Source organism: Cnephaeus nilssonii, assembly GCF_951640355.1.
Source record: "Cnephaeus nilssonii genome assembly, chromosome: 13".
NCBI lineage: Eukaryota > Metazoa > Chordata > Mammalia > Chiroptera > Vespertilionidae > Cnephaeus > Cnephaeus nilssonii.
In genome coordinates, this window is record NC_137084.1 from 44,705,806 (window position 1) to 44,728,888 (window position 23,083).

Here is a 23,083-nt window from a genome sequence, read left to right on the forward strand (position 1 = left end):
AACACGTGTTAAGTACCTATAGGGCCAAGAACAAATAGATCACTGCTCCTGAGGAGGTGACAGACCACCACCCTCTCCTCTCCCAGAGTTCCCTTCCCTAGCCCACAAGCATCTCTGAGCAGGATGTCTCATCCAGCTGACCCCCTTGGTTATGTCTTCCCAGGGTGAAGACTCCTCTGAGCAGAGCCCCGAGGAGTCCCCAAAGAAGCAGGATGGCCTAGCCCAGATTGCACCAGACCTGACCGTGGTCCAGTTCATCAAAGGTAGGTAAACTCAGGCCGGACTAGGTGGAGGTAGAGCTGGAGGGGCATTTGAGACTGTACAGGGTCTAGCCCCTTCCTGTCTTTCTTGATTCATCTTCCGTACCGACAGGCCCCTCATGAGCACCCTACACTTCTTGTGAGTCTCTGCTCATATGATCCCCTCTGCCTGGAATATCATTTTTTATTGCTATCAAAATCTTCCTTGTTCCTCTAGGTCAAAATCAAGTGCCACTTCTCTCCTTTGCTCACCTAGCCTGGCTCCCCTCCTCTCAGCTCTCCGAACCGTTAGGGCTTCCAGATCAGCTCAGATCTGTGCTGCATACTAGTCCAGTCCTTCCCCGAGCAGTGAGCTCCTGAAGGCCAGAGCCTGTGTCATCTGTGACGCCCTCTCCCAGCTACCACTGAGCCCGCTAGCATAGGGCTCTCAGTAAATATTGATTAAATTCCCAGGCGGTGGTAGGGGTACAGGGACCTCTGGGCTAAAGTGCAGAAACCTGGACTTTTAAAAAATATATATATTTTTATTGATTTCAGAGAGGAAGAAAGAGGGAGAGATAGATAGAAATATCAATGATGAAAGAGAATCATTGATTGGCTGCCTCCTGCATGCCCCACATTGGGAATCAAGCCCAATTATATAGGTACAAGTATCCCTATCTAAGTGCCCTTTGAGAATTTTCCATGCCCCACATTGGAAATCGAGCCCGCAACCTGAGCATATGCCCTGACTGGAAATCGAACTGTGACCTCCTGGTTCATAGGTCGATGCTCAACCACTGAGCCACATGGGCTGGGCAGAAACCTAGACTTTTGTCCTGGGTGATTGCTCCCCTTTGGGCCTTGTTTTTCCCATCTGTGCAGTGTGTGTGTGTGTGTGTGTGTTGGGGGCAGGGGGAGGTTGGGGTAGACTCAATGATCTAAGATCCATGCCACTCTGATCCTGAGACTATGAGCTCAGTTGATCAGTAACCAGGGTCCATGTTATAACCAGGCCGTCCTCTCTGAAGATTCTGATCCCATGACCACTAATTGCCTACTGTGAGCCATGCTCTTGTACAGCCCTGGACGGCAAGTCAGAGACCTGGATTAGAGGCCCCAACACTGACCAGTGTACAGTCTTACGGAAGTTCCTTTCCTCCCCTAACCTGAGTTTCCTCACCTGAAAGATCGGGTCTGTAATCCTTTCTCAAGGACTATTAGAAAAATCAAATGGATGATGAATGGAAAGCCCTTTGTATATTATTTTTTAAACTCTACTTATATAAGGTACAATTATTTTTTCAATTATTACTCCTTGCCATACTGTTATTATTCTGACTGTGTCCTAGGACAGTAAATCAAGCTGCTTGTGGTTTAAGGGGGTGATAACCACAGGGTTTACGTCATGTTCCCACTGAGGACTTTTGCAACAGGAAGTTAATTAAGCCCAATCCTTGGGAAGCGTTTCCTAAGACATGATGTTGGGATATCAGTCATCTAGCCCCCAGTTCTACAGTCCCCAGGGAAAGGGGGCATGGACCCCTGTGAGCTGGGCCTAGAGGCAGGGGCCTGGCCTCCTTAGCTCAGGTCACCCTCAGCTGCTGGGGGCGCTGGCAGGCTGCTCCATGGGGGAGCTTATTAATCATTGCTTTGGCTTCCGCCCTGAGAGAAGTTGGAGCCAGTCACTGAAACAGAGTCCTGGAGTGGGTGTCTGGGATTGTCTCTGGTGGTTTTAACTTCTACATAAGCCTGTGGGAAACCAGCCAGCCAACTGGCTGCTGGGCCTTCTGCGGAGCTCCAGAGGACCAGTCTGACCCTGAGGCTTGGCCTTGACCCCCTGGAACCATGGAGGAAGCAGAGGGAGGAGGAACCATGGTCCTTCAGCTGGAGGAGCCCTAAACTCTTGGGGGAAGATAGTCCCTGAGCTATGGAAGTCCCCTGTCTGATAGGGGAGACACAGTCCCTGAGTGGGAGTGGCCCTGGCTGAGGGGAGAGATAAGAGTCTATGCTGCAGGAGGTCCCTGTCCAATGGCGGATACATAGTCCCTGAATGGAGGGAGAACCCACTTGCCTTGTCTAATGGAGGAGACCTGGCCTCTGTGCTGGAGGAGGCCCCTATCTGATGGGGGACATTGTCCTTGAGTGAAGGGAAGTCTCTGACAAGTGGAAGAAACACAGTCCCTAAACTGGCGGGGGGGGGGGGGGAACTGTTCTATTTGAGGGGGGTACCTGGCCTCTGAGCTGTGAGAGGCCCTTTCTGATAAGGGAGATGTAGCCTCTGAGTGGAGAGAGGCCTGGCTTGTCTGATGGGGAGACATTGTGCTGAGCTAAGGGAAGCCTCTGCCTAATGGATCAGACACACTTCTGAGCGAGAGATGGACCCTGGGGATACCTTCAAGTATCCCTATCTAAGTGCCCTTTGAGAATTTTCCATCTGTTCTAGGACCAGGCTGCAGACGCTGGAGATAGCGAATGGGCACTGCAGGGATTAGCACCGGAGAATGGGATGGAAACAGTCAGTAGATGGAGTCAGGCAGCCAGAGGCCCAGGAATTGGGGGTGGGGGAGGGGGGTGGGGAGGGAATGGCCCTTATACTGAGTCAGGAAACCCCCAGCAACTCCTGGCCTTGCCCCAGCCTTTCCAGCCAAACTGGGCTGAGTCCCTGCCACCTGTACAAGGAGGGCACCTGTACAGCGTGGGCCAAGCCCAGGCCAATCCTGGACCGGCAACTCATGGAGGGAGGGAGGGAGGGAGGGAGACTGGAGCCGAAGGCCTGGCATCACATCTCCCTGCTTCGAATCCTGGCCGACTGTTCTCTGTCTGTGATAAGGGACTGGGGACAGGAGGCAGGCCTGGGACGTGAACGAAGGGGAATTCCACAGCCCTGCTCCCACCTCCCCTGCCCGGACTGTTTGTCTTTGTTTTCTGGCTCCCGTGAAGACAGCTCCAGGCCCGGCGCTGGGGGCTAGGGAACCAGCTGGCTTGGTTCTGGCCGTGCTCTGAGGGCGGGCAGAGCTCTCCCGGACAGAGGCCCGGGCCCTGCTGCTGCAGGAAATGAAGGGACCCTCCCCGCCCACGGGGCCCAGAGAAGCCCCATGGCCGTCTTTGCCGACCAGCCCAGTCTGGCAAGTGGTTTGTTCCTCTGATACCTCTTCTCAGAGAGGCCTTTCCTCCTCTCTCCACCTCACCCGCGGGCAGACACACAGCTCTTCCTCTTTTGTTGGTGGTGGAGTCGCCCCTGTCAGGACAGAAGCCTTCTTGGCTATGCCTCGGCGGCCCCTGCTGCGGAAGGCCTGAAGCCCAGAGCTTGGGCTCCCCATGTCAGGTGCCATGGAGCAGACTTGCAGTGAGGAACCTGTACCCAGGCACCGGGTTAGGAGCCAGCAAGAGACTGGGGAGCTCATCACTTCTCTTCCTGTCTCCAGGCCTTTGCCGCTGCTGTGCCCCCTATTAGGAATTCCTTTTCTTTCTCAGGCAACCTCTGCAGACCCTCCCATTCCTCAGGCCCCACCTCCAGGAGGCTGCCCAGCACCCAGCCTGCTCAGGTTTCACCTTACCTGGAGGTCTGAGATGTGCCCCAACATTTTGACATTTGACCACATGTTAGTCTCTATATCCTTTCATTCATGCCCTCATTCATTCCATAACTGTGTGTGGAGAGCTTACTGTGCCCCAGGCTCTGGAAATTCGGCAATTGGCCCAACAGACAGAAATCCCTGCTCTAAATGAAACTTGCATTCTGGTGGGTGACAACACAATGGCCAAATAAGTAAAATGTGGAGTATGTTAGGTAAAATGTTATGGAGCAACATGAACTAAGGATGGAGAGATCAGGGGAGACGATGTCCCGTGTTGGGGACAAAGAAGGAAAGACAAAGGCCTGGGCTTGCTTTGAAAGAGCTATAGCAGGACAGGATGGAAAGGGCCAAGTGGGGGGAAAAAGAAGGAAAGATAAATAAGTAGAGCAGAATGAATGAAATGAGATGGGGTGGCATGAATGAAATAGAATCAGATAGGATGATATGGAATAGAAGTATATGGCGTAGAATTTTGAGCTGAATGGAATGAAAGAAAGACAGTTGAATAAAATGCAGTGTAATTCAATGGAATAGAATGAAACAGAACTTCAAAAATGAACTGGAATTAAATGGAAAGGAGTCCGATGTACTCGGATAGAATTGAATGTAACAATTAAATGGAATGGGATGGGGTGGAAGGAATGGAACAGTGTAAACCGAACAGGGCAGGATGGAACAGAAACGAATGACATGAGTGGCTGCCCACCCTGACCTTCTCCCCATTCACCCCAACAGTCTTCCCCAGGGTGCTGCTTCGAACCCTGCGACACCCCATCTTCCTGCTGGTGGTCCTGTCCCAGGTGTGCGTGTCGTCCATGGTGGCAGGCATGGCCACCTTCCTGCCCAAGTTCCTGGAACGCCAGTTTTCCATCACAGCGTCCTATGCCAACATGCTCCTTGGCTGTCTCTCCATCCCCTCGGCCATCGTGGGCATCGTCGTGGGGGGCATCCTGGTCAAGCGCCTCCACCTGGGTCCCATGCGCTGCAGTGTCCTCTGCCTGCTGGGGTCGCTGTTCTGCCTACTTTTCACCCTGCCCCTCTTCTTCATGGGCTGCCCTACCCACCAGATCGCAGGCGTCTTCCACCAGCCTGGGTGAGTATGTGCGAGGTCCCGTGAACAAAAGCATGGAAGAGGGTGGGAGAAGGAAGGGTGTGGCCCAAACAAGGCCAGGTCAATGGGGCACCTCAAATCTCACCTCCCCCATATCCCTGTCTCCTCCTCTCCCCACTGGACTCAGTTGTGAGCAGTGGGACTTGTCTCTCCAGTGGATGTGTCGGGCAACACTCAAAGGGGCAGGGAGGGAAGGAATTGCACTGGCATGAGAGCTCAGGCCTGGGGAGGGATGGAGGCTGAATCAGGGCATCAGGGCAAAGCCTCTTGTGGGCATGGCATCTCCAGAGTGGACAAGCGCTGTGTGCCGGTGGAGGTGGGGTGCACCACAGGAGCAGGCCCCAGCTCAGCCTAAGGAAGGCTTTGTTCCCAGGCAGAGGAAAGGCCTACCCAGGAGGGAGCAGGCTCTCCATCCTGGGGGCGAGGGGGAGAAGGGGGCGACCAGGGGCTGAGAGGCCCCTATCAGGGACACTGCAGAGGAGACATATGCTTTGGGAAAGGGTTGCCCTGGAGACCTCGGAGATTCTTGGTTCTTAGAGCCTGAGAGCTGAATTCTGTCGTCCCATGGCCCTGAAGTTCCAGAATTCTTTTTCCATCTGTGGGGCAGCATCTGCCTCCAGCTCCCAGGAGGAAATCCTCTGATGACTATCTCCTTCCCTCTCCAGTGCCCCCGCCCCCCCAAACACATACCTTCTCCCCTGGGGAGCAACCTGGAGAGGATGTTGGAAGTTACACTGCTGCCTCTTCTCCAGGATGATTTCATTTTTCCTAGGAACTCTTCCAGCTTAGGCTGGCCTGACACTCAGCTAGAATTTCCCAACTTTCTCTGTCCCCGACTCTCCCAGGCATCTCCTCCCTCCACCGGCTGCCAGCTTTCTGCACCTGGGGCTCCTGTGTGACAGGAGTGGGTGGGGACTTGGCTCAGGCTCCAGAAATGCTCAGTCCTGGCCTCCCTGTCCCAGGCCCCACCTCACAGACCTCTCCCACCCCCTGTTCCCTCCTCCCTTCCCTTCTCCTTCCCCAGTGAGGCATCTCCGCTGTCCAGGGTGGGGCCTTCTGTGTGCAGAGCCCTGGGTCTGGGCGCAGCAAGACGGCTTCAGCCAGGCCCTGGGTCTGAGGAGGGAGCCAGGGCCTTGAATAGATCTTTGGAGTAAAAAGTAAATGAATATGTGACCACATATATTTTTTCTTTTTTAAATTGGCCTATCCCCACTGCAATGGCTCGGTTGGTTGAGCATCATCTTGTACACCAAAACGTTGCCCGTTCAGTTCCCCGTCAGGGCACATACTTCGGTCATGGATTTGATCCCCAGTCAGGGAGCACGCGACAGCCAACTGATCAATGTTTCTCTCTCACATGGATGTTTCTTTCTCTCTCCCTCTCCTTCTCTCCCTCCCTCCCTCTCTCCCTGCCTCCCACCCTCCCTCCCTCCCTCCCTGTCTCTCTCTACACGTCCTCGAGTGAGGATTTTTTAAAAAGCCTATACCACATAACTTATTTCTCTTTTCTTCTCCCTCTCACCTTGACTCTGACATCTCATCTCACCTGTGTTCTCATCTATAGTCTTTTTAAAAATATATTTTTTATTGATTTCAGAGAGGAAGCGAGAGAGATAGAGAGATAGAAACATCAATGATGAGAGAGAATCATTGATTGGCTGCCTCCTGCATGCCCCCTACTGAGGGGATCAAGCCTGCAACCGGGGCATGTGCCCTTGACTGGAATCAAACCTGGGACCCTTTAGTCTGCAAGCCGATGCTCTATCCACTGAGCCCAACAGGCTAGGGCTGTATTCTTGCATTTTACTCACTGAACTTTGGGTCCTAATTCATTGAAGAAGCCTTTCTGGACCAAGTGGGCAAATTGAACAGAATTACTCCAGCCCGACTAATGACACTGATCGCTGCCTGGGCCTCTGCCGGCACCACCCCAGGCCCGCAGCGCCTCCCGCTGCCCGGCTGGCCGCCTGCTCTCAGCGGGCCATTGGCTCTTTGGCAGGTTTCTTCCCTCCACGCTGCGATGCCAGCTCACATTTGAGTCCCAGGGCACCTCTGTCCCTCCCAGGTGACCTGCCCCTGGGACTCAACCTCTCTCCTCATCTCCTGCCCCATCTTGCCCTGGCTCACTAGAGTGGGGGCTCTCCCGGGACTTGGGGACTGAATCGCTGAGGGAAGGCAGGTGGGACATAAAACGTGCCCTAGACACAGTGAACAGGGTAGTGAGAGTTTTGAGAGGTCCTGAGACTGGAGAATGGTGATGGGGCGGGGGATCCTCAGTCAAGGTGACAGAAAGAGAAACTGAGGCCCAGAGAGAGGCAGGAGCAGGTCCGAGACCCCACAGCTAGTCACGTATCCTGAGTTCCACACACGTAGCTCAAATTTCCCAAGAAAAAGAAGTAATCCAGTTACATCGAGAAAAAGGCACTTATCATCTGAGACTAGATTCTAGGAGGAATTTATCTTATGTTCTCCAAAGAAGGGCCCCTGAGGAGCAGAGATGTTCACAGAAGCAGTTCAAACATCACAGGCTCTTGGGGAGGGAGGAGTCTCAGAGGCCTCTGCTCCCCTCTGCTCCCCACCTCTCCCATCGGGAGGCCCTGAAGCTCCTGGCCATCTTCCTGCTCACACACCTCCACTGCAAGGAGCTCACCACCACATGTGGAGGAGCAGCCCGGACAGTGTAGGACCCGCATGGGGTAGAAATCTCCGGCCACTGCTCTCTCAGTGGGGAGCCAGGCTGAGGGCTAGGGTATCTCTGGTTTGTGGCCTGAGGGAGGGAGAGCCAGGCCAACCCTCTGGCCTTCTCTCCCACCAGGTCCCAGCCTGGACTGGAGTTCTCCCCAGGCTGCATGGAGCCCTGCGCCTGCCCTCCGGACGACTTTAACCCCGTCTGCGACCCCAGCACCCGTGTGGAGTACCTCACCCCCTGCCACGCAGGCTGCACAAACCGGGTGGTCCAGGAGGCTCTGGACAAAAGCCAGGTGGGTCAGGCCTCTGGCTGCTCCCTCTGCCTCTCATGGGCTCTCTGCCTTCCCTGTCTCTGGGCCTGTCACACTCCCCAGCTCGGAATGTTCTCACTCTCTGGCGCTTCTGTCTGTCTGCCTCCTGTTGGCAGATGGAGAACGTTATTCTCTCAATAAGCTTTCATTGCCAGCCTGGGCTCAGCCATGTGCCAGCGCCCAGAGGGGACGCAGATCTGGCCCCAGCTGCCCATGGAGGAGAGATGCAAATGGAAATAGCTCAGGAATTCCCGGGGTGCTTCTAGGTAGGAGAAGTGGTACCCCCCCCCCCCCCACACACACACACACACAAGGATGGAAGGAGATACAGAGGCTTCATAGGAGGTGGCGTTAGTGCTGGATCTTCAAGGGTGAGCAGGCAAACTAGGGAAGGGCTTCCCAGGCCGCAGGCCGATGCTCTATCCACTGAGCCAAACAGGCTAGGGCTATATTCTTGCAATTTACTCACTGAGCTTTGGGTCCTAATTCATTGAAGAAGCCTTTCTGGACCAAGTGGGCAAATTGAACAGAATTACTCCAGCTCGACTAATGACACTGATCGCTGCCTGGGCCTCTGCTGGCACCACCCCAGGCCCGCAGCGCCTCCCGCTGCCCGTCTGGCCGCCTGCTCTCAGCGGGCCGTTGGCTCTTTGGCAGGTCTCCTTCCTCCACGCTGCGATGCCAGCTCACATTTGAGTCCCAGTCGGGAGAAGAGCAGGAGCCCACAGTGTGGAAGCAAGCCCACTCACAGGGTGCGCACACACACACACACACACACACACAATACACACACACACCATACACACACACACATACCATACACACCATACACACACACACACACCATACACACATACACACACACCATACACACACACACACACCATACACACACACACACCATACACACACACACACACCATACACACACACACACACACCATACACACACACACACAAATACAATGTGTCATGAAAATACAAAGAGCCTGTTGGAGCAGAAGCTAGGGTTCATGGGGGGGAAAGCAAGGCCCAGACCTGTAAGGGCCTTGAATGCCAGACCCTGAGTGGGCACTTCATCCAGAGAGCAGCGGGAGCCCTGGATGACTTTTAAGCAGGGGAGTGATAGTCAGGCCTGAGTGTGATCACACTGAGGCCATGGTGGGGGGAAGGTGAGCAGAGTGCAGGCTGGGAGACGGAGACCAGAGGGGAGGCTGCGCAGTGAGCCCATCAGTCAGCCCGGGGGCCCTGCCTTCCAGGAACTCTCCGGTGGGAAAGGGGCGGTGTCAGCAGCAGCAGTGCATTCTGTGAGCCCTAGAGAGGCCATGGAGACCAACTGGCTCCTCCTCCCCTTTCTCCTCAGTCCCAGCAAATGACAAACCGGCACGAAATCCAGCCCCGGGTGGTAAAGCATGTGTGTGCTGGGTGGTAGGGTCAGGCTTATTGTTATGACAACACTGCCCTCCCTCCAGAGCCTCCCACCTGCCGTTGTGTCCTACTTGGCACCAGCCTCTAAGCCTGCAGCTCTCTGGGAGGGGAACCTGGCCCACTGGCTGGTGCAGAGTAAAGCACCTGGCGGCACCTGGGCTGTGTAAACTGTTTGCATTTGGAATAAATGTAATCCAAGCCTTTGGAGCCTCCTAGCACTCCCTGTCCTGACCTGCTGTGACCTCCCTGAAATCACTCCAGAAGCCTCCAGGCCCTAGTGGCTGGGGCAGTATCCCCAAGGGGACAGTGCACTGTGAATGTGGGCCCCTGAACACTGAGGCCAGGCCACGTGGTTCCAATCCCTGTTCTGCCTCTGACTCTGTTACCTTAGGCGAATTAATCTGTGCCTCGGTTTCCTGGTCTGTAAAATGGAGATGCTAGTAGTGAGTGCCTACTGTATGCCAGTCACTGTGCTAAATGCTTTCCCCAGATGAATTCATTAAGTCGGAAGTGAAGAGCCACATGATATAATCCATGAAAAGCCCTTAGCACAGTGCCTGGGGGATTTTAAGCACTCAGTAATACTCCTATTTATACCCATTAAACAGATGGGAAATCGAGGCCCAGGAAAGGACCAGGCATTGCACAAATGCCCAAAGTCTTAATGCCAGAGCTGGGACTAGAACCCAGGGCTCTCTCCTCCCAGCCCAGCCCCCTTTCCGGAGCACCTTCGGATATAGTGCTGGAGGCGCCCAGCCCTGGTCAGCACTCAGGAACTGTCACTCCGTTCTGGAATTGTCTCTGGGTGAGCCTGCCTCCTCGGCTGACTGTGAGCTCCTGGGCCCAGGGGTGGGTGGGTCCATGTCCAGCACAGCTGTGCTCAGTAACCAGCTATGAAGAAGTGACTGGGGAAGGATGGGGTGAGGTGGCTGGCTGGCGGGATCTAGGGCTCAGGGGATAGGGCTGCATCAGAGGCAGATGGAGAGATAGAAGTCATTCACAAGAAGAACTTTTTTAAAATATATATATATATATATATATATCTTTATAGATTTCAGGGAGGAAGGGAGAGGGAGAGGGAGAGAAAGATAGAAACATCAATGATGAGAGAGAATCATTGATTGATTGCCTCCTGCACGCCCCCTACTAGGGATTGAGCCTGCAACATGGGCTTGTGCCCTTGACCAGAATCGAACCCGGGACCCTTCAGTCTGCAGGCTGACACTCTATCCACTAAGCCAAACCAGCTAGGGCAGAACTTTCTGCCATAGAATTGGATGAATGTGAATGAAGGGCTGGGAAAATCCCCGAGAGAAAGGCCCCTAGCTTCTGTGTCCACCCCAGCCTCTCGGAAAAGGAGCAGGGCAGGGTATTCCTCTCCAGTAACCTTGCCCTGGCTCATCTCTCCACTCTCCTGCCCCTCCCGCGTGCCCACAGCCCAGTGGGTTGTTCAGCCTGTAGGAGAAGGTCCACACGGTGTGTGCTCAGGAGGCCACACACACATGGCCCCCCCTCGCCGTGCACAGGTGCGCTGCAGAGCAATGGGAAGTGCACCCGCTTCCCCCGCCCGAATCCTAGGGGTCCCCTCTCTCAGATCAACACCCAGCTCCCCAGGGCCCTCCCCTGGCAGTTGCCAGAGCAGCTTGGTCTTTTCTCTCCCGTGCTTCAAGTCTTTCCAAGGCTCCCGGCATCCAGCTCAGGGCTCCCCAACCCTTTTCGCACTGGGAAGTGTGTGAGGCCGCCCGGGCTGAAGGTGAGAGCCCCCCACCCGGGTCCCAGCTGCCCTCGGCCAGCCAGGCCACCATGGGCCAGTCCCTGCACACCTGTGTCCCGGCCGCAGCCCGAGGGTCCCTGGGGCACGCTGGTCAGGAAACGCTGACACTGTGTGTGGGGAACAAAGGAAGGGCCTGGCTTCCTGGCTTGGTTTTGTGTTTGCCGGGCACCCGAGGGCACTGCCAGTCTAGACCACTTCTGAGAGGATCTCTGGCTGGAGGTTTTCCAGGCCACTAGAGGGTAGGCGTGTGGGCTGCAATCAAACACCCTTTGCCAGCCTGGGACGGCTCCGTGCAGTTTGGAAAGAGGTCAGTCAGCTTTTACTCCTACTGCAGCGTTTAGAGGGGTCCCAGTTTCTTGGGCGGCGGGCGGGGGGGTCTCCTATTAGACTTTTCACCCTGGCAGGAGAGAGGGCTGGGACTCCTGCTCTGGCCCTGTAGCCCCCAAACCTCAGAAAGCTACACTCCACTGCACAGAAGCTTGTTTCAGGACTCTGCGCATCTTTCAGCATCCGGCCCCCCTGAGTACCGAACCTCAGTATTGTTTACATTCTGCCAGCTTGTGGGTGCATTCGGGACAATACGTTCAATACCTTGTCCAGTATTGTAAGCTGTTGTCAGCAGGATGATTGGCAGGGCCCTGGTCCACCGTGTCTCTGCACACAGCGTCCAGGTTCCTCTCTCACGACGCCACCACAGCGCACCCTTTGAGCACGGCCCCTCTGCCCTCTGCGCTCTCTGCTCCGGGCAGAAGGAAAGATTGGCTGGGGTCTTTCATGCCACTGTGATTTCACATTGGACCCTCCCCTACTTGTCCCAATTTTCCTCTTGGCAAACTCTTATTCGTTCCTCAAGACCCAAGTCCAGCCCCCGTCTTGGGCCAACCCTTCCTCCTGCAGTCTGGCTGCATCTCTCCACCCCGCCTCAGTCTCTCCTTGAGAGTCCCCTGTAGGGCCCTGAGTTCCGGAAGACCTGGGTAACGTGGGGAGGGGGCACTGAGCTGAAAATCGGATTTCCTTCCCTAAAACTCTTTGTTGCTTTGATTCCTTGCACGTATGGTCAGGAGTTTGGAACATTCTGACATCACCAGGTAAAAGAATGAGTTTGTGTGTGGTGTGTGTGTGTGGGCGGTGGGGGGGGGGTATATGTGAGGGTGTGTGTATGTGTATGTGTGTGTGTCTGTGTATACAGGGTAAAGCACAAGTAGGTTTACAGTTGTGAGTACACGAAACAGTTTATTCTTATTTGTCTATATTATTATTTACTAATTATTGTGTTATTTTCCATATGAACAACTGTAAACCAACTTTTGCCCTATATGGTATGTGTATGTGTGTATGAGATATGTGTAAATGTGTCTGTGTGTGTAGTGTGTGTGAATGTGTATATGTGAGTGTGTATGTGTGTTGTGTGTGTGTCTGTGTGTGTATGGTGTGTGTGAATGTGTATGTGTGAGTGTGTATGTGTGTTGTGTGTTGTGTGTGTGTCTGTGTGTGTATGGTGTGTGTGAATGTGTATGTGTGAGTGTGTATGTGTGTTGTGTGTGTGTGTCTGTGTGTGTATGGTGTGTGTGAATGTGTATGTGTGAGTGTGTATGTGTGTTGTGTGTGTGTGTCTGTGTGTGTATGGTGTGTGTGAATGTGTATGTGTGAGTGTGTATGTGTGTTGTGTGTTGTGTGTGTGTGTCTGTGTGTGTATGGTGTGTGTGAATGTGTATGTATGAGTGTGTATGTGTGAATGTGTTATGTGTGTGTGTGTGTGTGTGTGTGTGGTGTGTTGAGGGTGATGTTCTTCTAGGCTCCTCTCCCTTTCCTCCTTTCCACTCCCCTCTGTCCCCACAGCCTCATGCAGGCTCATCCCATCTGTGTGCAGACAGACAGCCTGGGTCCAGGGCCTGCCATCTGACTCAGCCTCCCATCAGCTCTGTCCCAGCTGGTTTGGGTCTGTCAAGCCTCTGAGCCACAGGCCCGTGGCCCGCTGCTTGCCCCTGAAGGTTCTCCCCCCTCTCCCCCACAGGTTTTCTACTCCAACTGCAGCTGCGTGGCGGGGGGCGGCCCCGTGCCTGCGGGCTCCTGCGACTCGGCCTGCAGCCACCTGGTGCTGCCCTTCATGCTCCTGATCAGCCTGGGTGCAGCCATGGCTAGTGTCACCCACACTCCCTCCTTCATGCTCATCCTAAGGTGAGAGCAGGGCTGGGTCAGAGCTGGTGGACACCAAGAGGTCCTTAGCCACAGGCAGGACAGGAACCCGAAGGAGGAGTCTGAAGAAGGAGGGGTGGGCCCCGCAACACAGCAGGCTCCCACCGTCCTGTCTTCATCCTCATGGCAACGTGCTGAGATGAAGTTTTCTCCCATCTTACAGATAAGAAAACTGAGGCTCAGAGCAATTCAGAAGCTAACCACAGGTCATGTGGCACGTGTTGGGTAGCAAGCCCAAGCCCCTACCTGCCCCAGGGGAGGGGAGGCCACACCCAAGGCCCTGCCTTTGCCTCCCAGTCACCGGGGGGAGGAAGTGGAGGATTGTCCTCTGACTCCCCACCCGGACCTGTCTGTCAGGGGCGGGCCACAGGAGGGCAGGCAGAAAGCCAAAAGCTATCAGTGTGGTCCATGGTTCTGAACACCACTCCGACCAACAAGCACCTAAGGGCCCACTGTGGAACCAGCCCAAGATCCAAGATCTTCCTGGCTATCGTCCTGAGGGTGCCTGCTGGGACAGGCAAATTGTCTCCTGAGGCCAAAGTCAGCAGCTCCCAGGGTGGGGCTGCAATAAGGGGACCTCACGGAAGGATAATTCCAATTTTCACTATGCTGGGATTATTTGTATTCCCTGTTTGTTTTCTAGAAAATTAGAATGGGGATGGAACCCCTTACAAATATTAGAAGACATGTAGATCCATAAAATAGTCTGGCCACAAGAGAGCAAGTAGAGGAATCGGATGCCCCAGCAGGCAGCCTGCATATGAGGAGTTAAGGCAGGCAACGTGCTGCACAAATTCTAACTCCTGAAACCATCAGCCGTGGGATCTTCGCCAAGTCACTTAGCCTGTCCAAGCAGCTGTCAGCCTCCTTATCTGTAAAATGGGGCTAATGATACACCTACCTCATGCGGGTGAGGAGGGGCTGCAATAGAGAATGAGTCCTTCGTGATTGCCAGTTGCTGGTATCACTTAGGAGAGGAGCCAGTGCTTCTCAGGGCGGCTGGGCCATAGCATTACCGTGGTTGAGGAAGTTAGAAGGCATGTCTGGCTGCCCAGCTCCAGGTTTTGTCAAGTGTATGAGGAAGGGGAGAATTTGGTGGAGCCAGGGGGTAGGGATGGGAGGTATCTGTGACCAGGAACATAGGGAGGTCAGCATAGGACCCTGACGGTCGGTCAGTGGCTATGCCTGGTACACGGGGATCAGGCTCTGCGGGTTGATCGGAAATGGAGGGTAGAGCCTGAGGTCCCGGCCCCATCCCACCCAAGGGCCTTGAGACTGGGGGAAGGCTGGCATTGGGTGGCGGGAGAGCAGGAATGGTGAGAGCCCCTGGAGGGCTGGGCCCCTCTCGATCCTCATGTCACCCATTTCCCTGATTGTCAGGGGAGTGAAGAAAGAAGACAAGACTCTGGCCGTGGGAATCCAGTTCATGCTCCTGAGAGTTTTAGGTAAAGAACCTCCGGTCCAGACACTCACTGTGTGCCGGGGCTGGGGCACAGGGATGAGTGAGACCCAGTCCCTGACCTTGGGGTTCACTGGCCCATGGGGAAGCAGATCCAACCCAGGTACCTGCAGGTGGGTGTATAAGCAGCTAGACACCCCAGCAGGGAGGTCGCATCTGACTTCAGGGTGAGGGGTGGGCTTGAGGGCCAAGGACAGATGGGCCCAGAGGCCTCCAGTGGCTCAGAGCCCCTGAGGGGTTGTGTAGACAGGGGATAAGGGGAGGGGGTACAGGAATTCCAGGTTCGTTGTCCCCTGAGCACCTCCTCCTCCAGCCTGGATGCCCAGTCCTGTGATCCACGGCAGTGCCATCGACACCACCTGCGTGCACTGGGCCTGGAGCTGTGGGCGTCGGGCCGTCTGCCGCTACTATGACCATGACCTGCTCCGAACTCGGTGAGACCCCTGGTGGGGGCTGCCAGGGGATTGTGGGAAGGTTGCTGAAAGTACCGGGGGTGGGGGGGTCCCAGGCAGGACACCAGCGGGGAGGGCAAGTTCTGCTGGTGACAGGTGCTATATCCAGTCCTGTGATCTAGATACTGTCTCCTCCTTTATGGAAAAGTGAGAGTTAAGTGGCCCAAAGACACAGCTGATAACTGGCGAAGCTGGGCCTTGAACTAGCCCTCTGGTGGCAGTCTGTGCAGGAACATGCATCGTCATGGCTGAGTGTGGGGGAACCAGGGGGCAGCCCAGTTGTGAGAGAGACAGGAAATTGGGGTGGGGTAGGAAGGAGGCCCTATCTATGTATAACACTGGAGCCCGCAATCTGGGCCCAGCTCTTTCTTCCTCATTGTGAGACCCGCCTTTTCGGGGCTCAGTCTTCCTACCTGTACAATGGGAAGCCCAAAGGAACCTGAAGGCAGAGAGGCTGCTGGCCCTGAGATGTGTTGGGAGATGGGAGGAGGAGGAGGAGGAAGAGGAGGGGGAAGAGGAGGAGGAGGAGGAGGAGGAGGAGGAGGAGGAGGAGGAGGAGGAGGAGACGACGACTAGCTAGCAGGGTTGGGAGCATGGAGCTGGTCACTTCCAGCTCTGAGGAGGGCATGGTTCCTGTGGGCTGGGACTATCCAGGGACTTCCTAGGGGAGAAAAAGTCAAATGAGAGACTTGGTGAGTTCAACCAGGGATTTTCAACCTTTTTCATCTCATGGCACACATTAACTAATTACTGAAATATATTTTTTTGATGATCTGATTTTTTTTAAAAAAAGGTATAATTTGGATTTATTCACACCAGACAGTTATTGTTATGTTGGCTGTTGTCATTTTTTTCATTTGACAATCTAAGGGAAAAGAGGTCAGTGCCCCTGACTAAACAGTCGGGTACTGCATGTTTTAAACATTCTTGCAGCACACCGGTTGAAAATCACCGAGTTAGACAAGTGGGGGAGAAGGAACCCTCTTTTTCTTTTGGTGGAGCAGGCAGGGGGTGGGGGGGGGCAATCCAGAGTTGTCAGGCAGGGCCTCTGAGCCCTTAGACCTAGACAGAGGCACACTGGCCAAGGCCACAAGGCAGTCAGGGACAGGGCAGGGAGGGTGCCTAGGCTTCTGCTCCCCACCCAGGGCTCCTCCTGCATAGTGTATCCCCCTCTCCCAGGCTATGGTGATGCAGAGTCCACTGAGGCTGGAGGTCTCTCCCCCCAGGGCCTCAATGTCTCCACCTGCACAATAGGTGGTGATTGCTGACCCCATTCTGCTCCCAGCCCAAGGACACCGAAGCCCTGGACGGGAAGGTCCTGAGCCCAAGGTCTCTTGCTCTTTCCCAGGTTCATTGGCCTCCAGTTCTTCTTCAAGACGGGCTCCCTGGCCTGCTTCGCCTTGATTATGGCTATCCTAAGGCAGCAGGGCAAAGAGGAGGGGACCAAGGTGGTGACATGCCCTGGCCTACAGCAGCAGCCGTTAATGTCAGGACCAGAGAAGAAGCCTGAAGAATCCAGAGTGTGATCTGTCCCAAGGCCCTACCCTGGCCAAGAGCGGCAGCCACGGCAAGCGCCTCCTCCAGGCTCTTGGCCTGAGGTTGGTTGTCAGGAGCCCTGTGACCATCTGTGCCGTCAGGATGGACGCAGGTCTCCTCCTCAGCCTGGGGTGGGGCCAGGATAGCCTCTGTCAAGAAGTGTCCATTTGGCGCCCCCTGGAGGCAGAGCCCTGAGCTCTGAGGAGAGATCCACCGGGGAAGGAGGTGAGCATCCAGGCTGGGCAGGGCCTTTAGGAAATCTTGTGTCAGGGCCCTAAGGGGTCTGAACTTCTTGGGGAGGCTCACTCTCTGGACTCAGGACGTCTCAGACCTTGCCCTCAGGGAGCCACCGTCTGGGTGAGGGGCTTCGGTGAAGGGGGAGACCCGGGCCCCTCACTTGGGTGTTTTCCAACTTCAAAGACCAAACACACCCACCACATACTCACTGGTACCCTATGCATTGCCAAGATTTTACACATTTGACCAGGGCCCCCCACCAAAGTTACTGTGGCTTTTGTAACTAGAATCCTAATTTCACCATTTCCTCCTAGGTGCTTGAATCGGTGTCACCTGGGGCTCTGTAGATAATGTCTGTCTCTATGACACCTAAGTTTGGGGGATAAACTGGTTCTCTGTGATGCCGGGGTTGGTATAAGGACCTGCTCTTTGTACTGCCCAGGCCTAGAATGCTGGGAGCAGTAATGTTCATCTCTGTGTAATGAGTAATGTAATGCTGGGAGCAGTACTGCCCAGCTCTGTGTAATGAGTGGGTCTGTGGAATGCTCAGGTCTAAACAAACCAGGCCTGTGTATGTCAGGCCTTGACTGATGCTATGGCCAGGCCTGCTTATCTCCCTGGGAGGAGAGAGTTTCCTAATCTGCTCCCAGCCCATTCTGTTGCCTTCACCTATCTGACCGAGCTGGGACCTGCTGCTCCAGAGGCAGGAGACAGGGAGCCATCAGCAGCTTCCCATACGCTGTATCCAGCCATGTGGGGGGCGGGGGCCAGGGGGAGCTGAAGGGCAGGGGACACACCTGGCTGTGGCCCTCTGAGCAGCTCCCAGCATCAGGCTTTGAGGCTATCTCAGGTGAAAGAAGAGGGAAGTACAGAAGTTCTCATTCCCATTTTATCCTACCATTTGTTGATACCTTTAAATGTTTAACAACTCTCTGAGCCTTTATTTATCAGTGTCAAGAACTCCAAAGTTCCCAACAGGAAGAGGCTGTTCATATGTTTATATTCCTTCTCCTCCCCCCATTTCCCAGGATATGCAGAAATAATCTGGAATTATAGATACAGCTTGTTATTAAATTTGTTCTTGCATACTGTCTCTCCTATTACAAAAATCCTTTCTTACAAACTGCATTAGAATTTGCAACAACTGCATTATTTCCAATTACTTAGATTTAAGTTTTACTGGATTCACTGCTCACCATTATTTCTTGTGTACTACATCTTCCCCTATCTGTATATTTTGGTCTAATTTTCATTTGGCTGGGTTACTTCCTCTAGCAATGGTTTCAGAACTGGAATAAGTGCGTGAAGCTTTCTGAGTACTCACCTGTCCAAATCATCATGTACGTTTACCCAAGAGGAAATGGTTCAAAAAGGTTAAGTAACTTGCCTAAGATCACCGAGAACATAAATGGTGGCACTGGGGTTAGATCCAGGTTTTGTGGGAACTGAAGCTTATATAATTTGGGGAGCCCTCTAAGAAAAAGAACACAAAATAAGGTAAGAAAATTAGTATTTACTTAGAATGAGAAAAGAAGTCAAAACAACTGTCACACAATTCAGAGAAACAGCACAGTACACCTCTGCCATGCACACCTCTAAAATACATTTTCCCCCTGACAAGTGGGAAGATTTCCCACAGATTAGCTTCTGTTTCTGTACATTTTCAGCCTGTTTCTCCTCCATTGCCCATGTGCTTCCAGGGCCAGGTGGCATGAAATACATTCATGTCATGAGATGACCTCTGGATATGACATCTTGATGTCACAATTCTGAGTGAGTTGGACAGTGTGTAGGAAGATTCCTAGAAGCCATTCTGTACATCGAGGTGGCTGGCAATGATTTACCTAAATGCAGCGATGACGGAGAACCACATAAATATATCTCAGTGGACCCAAATTAAATTGATCCCCAACTCAACTCCCCTTTAGCCAGATCCCAGAAATGCCCTTGGCCTCTCCAACCACCTCATATAAAGGGAAGTGGGGACACAAGGGAAGTTGGCGTTAAGAGACTTAGCTATCTTAACTGATTGTGGTTAATGTATCTTACTTTTGCAAATTTCCCAAGAACATGACAATGTGAACACATGCAGGGGCCCCATCAAGCTGGGTCTTGATGCTGAATCTACATTCAGCAGAGATTTGAAGATGAGGTCCTTGTGCTTAAAACCTCTCAGGCTGGTCAGGGAGTCATCGCAAGAGAGATGTGGGCTGAGAGCCAGGAGTGGAGCAGGTAAGGACTGAAGGGGTTCCCAGAGATGGAGGGGCCCAGGATGCAGCCCTCTTCCCTAATATTAGCCACTGGTCCATGAGGAACCACACGCAATTGACCTGTGTGCTCAGGAGAAGGTGTGAAATTTCTTGCAAGATTCTACAGGTGATCAAATCCAGCAGAGGACAGGACTGACGCAGAGCGGATATCTTGAAGCCTGGCCTGGAGTTCCTTTGGCCTGTAGACCCATGCTGGGACGTTGCAGGGCAGACAGATGCTCCTTAGAAGTTGGGAGCCAGGAGCCATGATTGGAGCACAAATAAATGAGGAGCAAGAACCCACAGCACCCTCCCTCAGCATTCTTTAGACCTATTGAATTCTTTCTTCCTAATCTACCCCTACATGGGTTCTTCTCTACCCAGCTGGCCTTCTTCATCCCACTCCACTGTATCCCAATCTTCTATACTCAGCTCAAAGGCCTCCTCCAGGGAGGGAACATGGTATAGGCAAGGGGAAGGGTGACAATCACCTTGGACCATACAAGATATAAACTCTCCATAAAAAAAATGCACATAAACACAATTGTGCATCTGATTTCAGAGGCTGGGGACCCTTTGAAGCCTGGCTCAAGACCTCCAGTGCAATGGAGGGAAAAGAACAGTGTTTTAGAGTCAGATTGAAACTCAAATCTTGACTCTGGCACTTATTCATGGTGTGACCCTGAACAAGTGATTTAACTTCAATACACCTCCATTTCTTCACCTGGAAAGTGAGGTTGATCATTCCTATCTCCTGTTTCCCAAAAGTTGTGAAGACCAAATAATGAGTGCATTTGATGATCAACATTTTTAAGTTTCCTTCTCCGTCCAGGATCCCTGAGAGAACTGAAGGAGTGCATAGAGCATGGGGGCAGGGAAAGTGGCAAAGACAGAGGGGGAAGGTACCACTGAAGGGAGACACTCCCTTTGCCCTGCCCTGGCTGCAGCTCTGCTTGTCCCCTAATCTCTTTTACTGTCAACCGGGGCTCACCATCCCAGTCTTATCTCTCCCCACAGCCAACCTGGGACAGCTTTTCTCAACCAGATTTACATTTAATTGATTTTCTTCATTCCAGAGCAGTCCTTTCTGCTTCCTCTCTTGCTATAAGATGGGCTTGCCCTGGAAAATAACAGTTCTGAGGCTGGCCAAGAAGTGATGGTTCAAGGATGGATTCATTCGCCATTCCTTCCTTCCTTCCTTCAACCAGCCAACCAATCCTACATGGCTGCTCCAAGCACCTGTGTGGATCCTGCTGGGGACACAACCATGTGTCAGATACAAGAAACTTCCAGTGTAAGCAGGCAAACTGACCAACAGTAACAAAAGCTTGAGAAGTCATATAGGAGAGAGAAGAAGAAGCCATAAACTCTTCCTGGGATCACCAGGCCAGGCTTCCCCGAAGAGGTTAAGTCAGAGCTGGCCTTCTACGTTAGGCAGGAAGTCACTAGGTGGCGAAGATGGGAATGGGCACGGAAAACAATGGGACCAGCAGATCAGAAGGCACGAGAGAGCGAGGCATGTCTGAGTTATGGAACGAGATCAATGCGGCTAGGATGTACCACCTATGCAGGGCGATGAGGAGAGAGGAGCGCTGAGGCTGGAGACACCAGTGGGCAGCCAGCCTTGAGTTCCAGCTGGAGGCTTTGGATGTTTTCCTGAGAGCCAGGAGGAGCTTCTGAAACATTGAGGGATGGATTATTCCATTGGGCGGTTATTTTAAGCAGGGAGCGACATGACAAGATGTGTGTTTTAGAAAGACTGCTGGCTGTGCCACGGGGGCTTTTGAGTAGAAAAGGGAAGCTGGAGTCCAAGTGCTCAGGCAGGAGACTGGTGCCCTAATGCAGAGGAGAAGCAGGCTTTGAACCAGGTCAAGCGGTATCCTGAGAGTGGGGACATCTGAGTCATGAAAGATGAGTAGTGACACACCAGGTGGAGAAGTTGAGAATGGTGTCCAGAGAGAAGAAACTGCAAAGATAGAGGCTCAGCATACAGAAAAGCTCCTGTCAGGCTTGGGAAATTTCCACTACTTCAGTAGGACTGCAATGTTGCTTAAGAGGGAGATGATAGTGAGGGATGAGATTGAAGAAGTGGGTTGGGGCTCTCAATTCCTCTCAGTATTCTCTGTCTCCTGAACCTAGACTCAGGTGGGAGGGAAGGGGGAGCACTGGCCACTGTTTCAGACTGTGAGGGGCTACCTCCATGCAGACCGTGAGAGCCCCGGGTGAGGCGTGCTCCTTACTCAAAGCAAACCTTTCTGGGATCACCATACTTGACATTTTACAAAGTCCCTTTGTACTGGACGCTCATGGTTCCCTGGTGAGGAATGAGGAACAGGGGTTATTATCTCCATAAAGGAGATAAAGAAACTGAGGCCTACGAGAGTGTAAGAACTTATCCAAGGTTACTCAAGAGCCTAAGTATCCCCCTCTTAAAACTCTGATGTTTTTTCTAATAAACCTACTTGTCACTGACTCACATATACACAAAAGATGCCATAGCTGCAAACTAATGTGATTGAAATGAAAAGAGGAAGAGAAACACCTCAGACAAAGAGACCATGTCCTCCTGTTGATTCCTCAAACTTCACCCTGGAGCTGGAGACATTCCAGCTGAGAAAACAGAACCAGGTTCCCTGTGATTTGGAACCCAATAGACATGGGGAAAATCCCAGCTCAGCCACTTCCCAGGTGTGGGAAGTCACTACACTCATCTCAGCCTTGGTTTTCTCATCTGAAAAATGGGAGAAAAATTCTACCTTTCACGTTGGTTCTGAGGATTTAATGTGATAATGTGGCACTATAGTAAGTAGTTAACCATTGCTGAGTAACAAATTATCCCGAAACTTAGCATCTTAAAACAAGTTTTTCCCAGCTGGTGTGGCTCAGTGGTTGAATCATCAACCCATGAATCAGGAGGTCACAGTTTGATTCCCAGTCAGGGCACATGCCCAGTTGTGGGCTTGGTCCCCAGTGGGGGTGGGGGGGCATGCAGGAGTTAGCTGATCAATGATTCTCATCATTGATGTTTCTATCTCTCTCTCTCTCTCTGAAATCAATAAAAATGTATTTTTTTAAAAAAACAACAAATTTCTATTATCTCACCCAGTTTCTGAGGATAAAGAACCCAGAAGAGGATCAATTAGGAGTTTCTGGCTTAGGATCTCTCATGACGTTGCAATTGAATGTTAGCCTGGGCTGCAGTCATCAGAAGGCTCAACTGGGGCAGGAGGATCCTTTTCCAGGCTTATTCTGAAACCATGGTCAAAGGTGTCAGTTTCTTTCTACACAAGCCTCTCCACAAGCCTGCTCATGACATGGTGGTTAACTTCTCCTAGAATGAATGATCCAAGAAAGAGAATGTGTGCTACCCAGATGGAAGCCACTCATCTTTTACAACTAATCTTAGAAGTGACATATCATAACTTTTGCTATATTCTATTGGTTACACAGACTAACCTTGGTAAAATGTGGGAGGGGAATACAAAAGGTTAGGAATACCAGAAGGTGTGGATCATTGGGAGCCATTTGGGAGCTGGCTCACAAGTGCTTAGAACAGTGCCTGGCACACAATAGGTACTTATTCATTAGTAGCTGCTATCAGCCTCCCAAAGCTGACAGGTTGAGAAGACAAGATTTGGACATGAAAAGATGAGAGACCTTGTCAAAGTAGACTGTGAATTGAACTGGGTAATGTTTGATTACATGGTAGAAGAGGGTGTGCTGGTCAAAGGGGTATAAATAGGGAAGGCTCCCTGGCAGAGGCTGGAAAGGAGATGAGGCCAATCTAGAGAGAAGGCAGAGTGTGAGTATGGCAGGCACCAT

The 23,083-nt window shown here is 52.7% G+C and overlaps 1 protein-coding gene across 1 annotated transcript in view; it reads left to right on the forward strand.

The window, feature by feature from the left end:
• Nucleotides 1-22,348, forward strand: part of SLCO2B1 (solute carrier organic anion transporter family member 2B1) — a 62,764-nt gene extending 40,416 nt beyond the window's left edge. The window contains exons 8-14 of the mRNA XM_079788721.1: nucleotides 164-263; nucleotides 4,556-4,913; nucleotides 7,747-7,912; nucleotides 13,147-13,310; nucleotides 14,709-14,773; nucleotides 15,101-15,221; nucleotides 16,588-22,348. Of these exons, the coding sequence (XP_079644847.1) occupies nucleotides 164-263; nucleotides 4,556-4,913; nucleotides 7,747-7,912; nucleotides 13,147-13,310; nucleotides 14,709-14,773; nucleotides 15,101-15,221; nucleotides 16,588-16,765 (1,152 nt within the window). The 3' untranslated portion in view covers nucleotides 16,766-22,348. The remainder of the gene's footprint in view (nucleotides 1-163; nucleotides 264-4,555; nucleotides 4,914-7,746; nucleotides 7,913-13,146; nucleotides 13,311-14,708; nucleotides 14,774-15,100; nucleotides 15,222-16,587) is intronic.
• The last annotated feature ends 735 nt before the right edge of the window (nucleotides 22,349-23,083 follow it).